This window comes from Panicum virgatum, chromosome 9N, assembly GCF_016808335.1.
Source record: "Panicum virgatum strain AP13 chromosome 9N, P.virgatum_v5, whole genome shotgun sequence".
NCBI lineage: Eukaryota > Viridiplantae > Streptophyta > Magnoliopsida > Poales > Poaceae > Panicum > Panicum virgatum.
The window spans coordinates 29,771,732-29,777,998 of record NC_053153.1 but is presented as its reverse complement, the minus strand read 5'-3'; the positions used below and the strand labels follow the sequence as shown (position 1 = coordinate 29,777,998).

Sequence of the window (6,267 nt, the reverse complement as noted above, 5' to 3'; positions counted from 1 at the left end):
CGTTGTTACTTGACAAATAATATTCAATTATGGACTAATTAGGCTTAAAAGATTCGGCTCGTGCTAATCAGATAGACTGTGTAATTAGTTATTTTTTCAAATGTATTTAATACTCTATGCATGTGTCCGAAGATTCGATGTGACGGGTATTGTGTAAATTTTTTTGGGAACTAAACAGGGCCTCTGGATCACCGGGGGAGCTGTTGGGGGCTGATTGGTCATTGAGAAACGGCCCAACGACCCACCCCTGTGCCATTATTTATTTCAATTGGTTTAATCTATCCATAACCAAAGGAATAGGGTGTCCTGGTGTTCGTTTGGTCCTGCAAAACAAAAGAGCTGCCAAAAGAATTCCATGTTCAGACTCCAAACGGATTAGTCCTTCATTCTTAAGACCAGTGTATTTCCTGTGAACTCATTCTTTATTCACTGCTTATAAGGTTTAAATCATTATCGTTTAGTGTATTTAATTATGTAGGAAATATCCGTACTAGCAAACTCCGATAATAAATAATCCATGCTGCTAGCAGATAAGACTTTACTATTACATATATCAAAATGAAATAGTAATGGCGAAATTTGAATCCTCTTAATTCAAATAGCTGTTTGACTACAAGCCAATTGTCTTTTACATGCACAAGATCTGCCACAAAATAGTTTTCAAGCACTATGCCAAAGAGAAAGTAAAGGTAAATTGAAAAGAGAAAGGTAGATGACAAGAAAAATAGTATTGCACACATCCTTACTTAATTTTACAACAACAGACTTTACATTTTTTTTAAAAAAAACAACAGACTTTAAAGATTTATCTCATAAGCTTTCTATGGGTGCAATCGACATAGTAGAAAAATGAGATTCTCCATGGAGCGAACAAAACTAATGATCCGAACCACAACCACAGCCCAAATACAACTCCGGCAATTATCGAGTAGTAGACATAGACACCTTCAAATTCTTTACTGCGGTCCAATGTTTGTATACTCGAACCATTGAGACATGATATACTCAATGGAAAGCCACAAAGCCCAAAGTTGTTGCTGTAAATTGAAGGGTCGGTTAGTGTTTGGAGTTGATTACCAGTTGGTATTTCACCTGAGAGCATATTGTTAGAGAGATTTAACGAACTAAGAGATATCAGTTCCGAGATGCCTGAAGGAATATGACCAGACAGTTCATTCCATGAGAGATCAAGGGACTCCAAAAGTTTTAAATCGCCAATACTCACAGGAATAGTACCAGATAGATGATTTCTTGACAGGTTCAGAAACCGAAGGCCTTGAAGATTTGTTAATTCAGTTGGAATTTCGCCATTGATAGAATTGCCTGACAAATCGATACCGGTCATCAGCGCAATTGCCCCTTGAAATTCATAAGTCTGCATCTTCCAGTTCACATCCACTCGATCGGCATAATAAAAATCAGCTTGCATATATAAAATTTGATGGTGCATTGTCGACCTCATGTTGAATTCAGTCTGTGGTCGGATCATGGATGTTAAGTTGGTGAGGCCACATGGTATGTGACCTTCAAAATTGTTGCTAGCCAGGTCCAGCAGCTGGAGATGAGAGAGCTGTAGCAGCTGCAAAGGAATACTGCCATTGAACCTGTTCGACCGCAGTCGAAGAAATCTTAGCAAAGGTAACCTTGAACCTATCCATGATGGAATTGCGCCAGAAAAAACGTTACCACCAAGGTCCAGGACAGATAGCATCTTCAAGTAGCGAGTGATTGATGGGAAGCCTCCTGTGAATCTGTTATTTGCCAAATGCAATGACTCCAACGATAAATTAGAGTTTGTGGAAGCCAGTACATCCCCTGAAAGAGCATTATTGGACAAATCCATGAACATAAGATCCTGCAAGTCCCATATGCAGCTAGGGAGCTGGCCAGAAAGTTGGTTGCTAGATAGGTCCAGGATCTCCAAGGAAGTAAACTGGCAGAATGACAGAGGGAAGCCTCCAGAGAATTTGTTACCATTCAATTCAGCAGAGACCAACTTCTGACTTGCAAAGCTCGGGATAGTGCCGACGAAGTTGTTACTCGCCAAGGAAAGATAGTAAAGATCTTTGAGCAATGACAGGGTAGGAGGCAGCTCACCTTCCAACTGGTTGCTGATGAGGTCAAGGTCTTGCAGTGCTGTCAGGCTGCCGATCTCAGCAGGGACCATGCCTGTGAGGTTGTTGAAGGACAAAACCAGGATCACAAGCTGAGTCAGGTTCCCCAAAGAAGGGGCGATCGGCCCAGTGAGGCAATTCTGTCCCAGGTGCAGCATCTGCAGGCTCGGCAAGCCGCTGATCTCCGCTGGGATCACGCCGGTGAGGTTGTTGCTCCAAAGTGATAGCCGAAGCAGCTTCTTCGCCTCTCCAATCTCCGCTGGGATGGTTCCCGTGAAGGCGTTGTAGTGCAGGTAGAGCAGGGTTAGGTTCGGCCAGTTCTTGAAAATCTGAGGCGGAATCGTACCCGAGAGCCTGTTTCTCGACAAGTATAATTCCTTCATCTTGCTCATCCCAGCAAAGGACGGCGGCAGCCCGCCGGAGAGGTTGTTCCTGGAGAGGTCCAAGAAGCTGAGGCTCGCCACGCCTCCCATCTCTGGCGGCAGCGTGGATACCAGCCCCGTGGCCTGCAGGTCCAGCCGCTCCAGCGTCCGCAGCCCGCCCAGAGAAGCCGGGATGGCACCGCCGAGCGAGTTGTTGCGCAGCACGAGGACCCTCAGCACCGGCAGCGCCGCGAGCGCCGCCCCCGGGATGCCGCCGGTGAGGGCGTTGTCGGACAGATCGAGCGAAACGAGCGACGTCAGCGCGGAGACGCTGGCCGGGATGGCGCCCGTGAGGCGGTTGCCGCTGAGGTTGAGGCCCGCGAGCGCCGGGAACGCGGCGAGGTCGAGGGCCGCGAGCGTGCCGGCGATACCCGCGCCGGGGAGCGCGATCTCGGCGACGCGGCCGCCGGCGCCGCACGCGACGCCGACCCACGAGGCGCAGGCGGCGGTCGCGGGCGACCATGAGGAGAGCGGGGCGCGGGTGGGGCCGGGCGGCGGCAGAGTGGACTTCCACCGCAGCAGCGCGCGGGCTTCGGCGACGGCTGCCGGCGGTGGAGAGGCGGTGACCGCGGTGGTGGATGACGCGCGCGTCAGTAACTGGAACGTGAGCGCGTAGAGGAGGAGGGCGGCGGCGGTTCGGGTGCGCGTTCTCGTGGCGCTTGCCATGGCGATGGCATCCGCTGCAGGTCGGAGCAGAGATCGTGTCATGGTATGGGGCTATGGGCGTATGGCGTGCTCCTCCTTCCTAGTCCACCTGTTGGTCTCGACAGGCCGCGCGTCGCTCAAAAGTCTTCAAGGTAGAGAGAAGTCAGCTCAGTGGCGAGGGCTGCGGTTGTGCAGACTGCAGACCACCCGCTCCGCTTGGAACCAAGGCCAACCGGTCAACCGGATGCTTCACCAGGATTTGTTTCCCGCAAATAATTCTACGGTCCTGGGTTGCCCCGGCATGGGTCTCACCAGCCGTTGAATAGCTGCCGAACGGACCACAAGAAGAAAATAGGCTTGCAAGCCTACAGCATGTACTAGGTGTTATGTGTTAAGAGAAAGGGATGGTGGGATGAGTGAGAGTAGTGGGAAGACGCAGTGGTGAATCTAGTCCGTTAATGTAGAGAGGACTCATGTCCATTCTCTTCTTCTTTCTCTCCTCTTCTTTTTTCTCTCCTCTTTCTCTTCATTTTTCATCCAAAAAATGGAGGGAAACTTAGAAGGGTATCTATGGATCTTGGGGAGGTAGGGAGGTTTGATCCCCCTAACACCCCTTAAGATCTGCCCCAGGATGAACAAGAGAGAGAAATTGCATTGGGATGAAAGCCAACAGTGCACCAAAATCAAACTCCAAATCTAACTCCCACCTCAGGCCACCATGGGATGGAGTGCCACCATCCTGTCATCCATTTTTTAAGTAAATCACGTAAAAAATACATGAAACATATACAGTAACATTTTATATTGATCCATCTATTACTCTTGTATCTCTCTAAATTGTAAAATCACTGCATGGTAAGAAAAACTTGTATGCATCACCCTACTAAATTGTAGTGCAACCTCATTTCGATTTCATTCTTGTCGTACATATTATTTATTTATATAATTATATTGCTAACTAGACAACTAGTAGTGGAGAACTAAAATAAGATATGCATGCGTTGTGTGGTCTTTGATTGAGCCGATGCAACAAGATGCATGCAACATCGATCCAGGCCGGAAGATTTTATCATTTTAATGATCCCTAAGTGTTGAGCATTTTTCATAATTATTTGTGTACAAATGTGCAACTTTAATCGTGTACAAATGATTGTTTACAACGGTGCAATATTATATGCATTTGATATATTTTTGTGCATAACAAACGCACATCGATATAATGATTTATCCATGCCAAAAAAATACAGAATTTATTAATAAGTATTAAAAATTCTTTTTAAAATATCATGCAAATATAGGTAAGTATGGTCTTGTTTTGAAAATCTTGTCATAATAACATCTTGTCATAAGAAAGATAATGGTACAATCAAAATTAAATTTGAATGCTCGGTTTAATACTTTAGCTTTTTTAGTTTTACATGTGTATGCACGTAGGTGACATCATCATCTCTGTCCTTTCTTCATGCATAGGAAAGATGAATCTTTTGCGCAAACAATCAACCTTAAATTTGCTTAATTACGGCCCAACCACAGGTGTGCTTCAGGTGATAGTTTGAAAACCATCACCTCAAGTGATAAATAATCATAGCAATTGCTATGGGTTAGTAATGTTTCAGATAGCCGCAACCCAAAAACAATAAACATCGGAACGCACTACTGCAATCGTGATGGATTTTTGGTCCATTATAAGGCACAAGTTTGGGTGGATGTTTAGATCCATGAGTTTGTTAATGGGCACAAAGCTCTACCTTATGGGTTTATGAGCATGAATTTGGTCCTACAATATCCGAACCTATAAATCCATAGGTTTTTTAAACCCGATCCAGCCTAGTGCAGTTGTTATTTTATTTTGCAAATTTTTAATCAACTTGACCTCCCTTCTCCTCCACTTCTTATATTGGTGAACTCTAATAGTGGGTAGAGGTGTTATTGCTTTGCAGTTTTAGTTAGGGATGGTAATGGACCCGCAACCCACGGGTAAAAACTTTATTAGGGTAAGGGTATGGACTTTTTTTTTGCGCCATAGATCTATTAATTGTTTTTTTCCCTCACCCTTGGAGTGAAACGGGTCCATACCATATGGCCCCATTTTGGAGATTAATCGATGGATTTTGGATTAGGGTTCTAAGAAGGCTAGGGAAGCCATGAGTATGGGGAATTTCTGGGGTCTTCTATCGATCCCCTTCCTCTGCCTATTCTTTTTACTTGTGTGAGATTTACAGTTCAGTCCTTATAATCTCTCATAATTATATCATACATCAACACTCCCCCTCAAGATGGGGTAAATATATCATAAAGACCCATCTTGCTACAGAATATTGAAAAGGTTTTCTTAAGCAGGCCTTTTGTAAGCATATCTGCTATTTGACTAGATGAACTTACATAAGGCACACATATTATCCCTCTATACAATTTCTCCTTGATGAAATGATGATCAATTTCCATATGTTTGGTTCTATCATGTTGCACTGGGTTGTTTACTATATCTATGGCAGCCTTATTATTACAATATAACATCAACGAGGAATCCCTAAAGAGTCCCAATTCTGTGAGAAGAATACGCAGCCATAATACCTCACATACACCATGTACCATAGATCGGAATTCTGCTTCTGCAGTTGATCTAGCCACAATAGTTTGTTTTTTGCTGCGCCATGAAACTAGATTTCCACCAACAAATGTGCAATACCCAGAAGTTGAACGTTGATCTTCTAGTGAGCCTGCCCAATCTGCATCGGTATAGCACTCAACATGAAGATTTCCTTGACAACTATATAGTAAACCCTCGCCGGGACATCCCTTTAAATAGCGAAGGATTCGAATCACAGCATCCATGTGGGACGATCTTGGGTCATGCATGAATTGGCTCACAACACTTACAGCAAATGCAATATCTAGTCGGGTATGAGATAGGTAGATAAGCTTACCAACTAATCTTTGATAGCATTCACAATCCACCGGTTTTCCTGAATCACTTAGGAGATGATGGTTTTGCTCAATTGGAGTCATTGCTGGACGACACCCAATCATACCTGCCTCTTGTAGAAGATCTAGCACATATTTTCTTTGAGAAAGGAAAATACCTT

The 6,267-nt window shown here is 44.7% G+C and overlaps 1 protein-coding gene across 1 annotated transcript; it reads right to left on the bottom strand.

Moving 5' to 3' along the window:
* Window positions 1–570: 570 nt before the first annotated feature.
* Window positions 571–3,306, bottom strand: LOC120689552 (LRR receptor-like serine/threonine-protein kinase GSO2). The gene has a single exon (XM_039971850.1). The coding sequence runs from the start codon at window positions 3,242–3,244 to the stop codon at window positions 806–808; it is 2,439 nt and encodes an 812-aa protein (XP_039827784.1). The 5' UTR covers window positions 3,245–3,306; the 3' UTR covers window positions 571–805.
* Window positions 3,307–6,267: the final 2,961 nt, after the last annotated feature.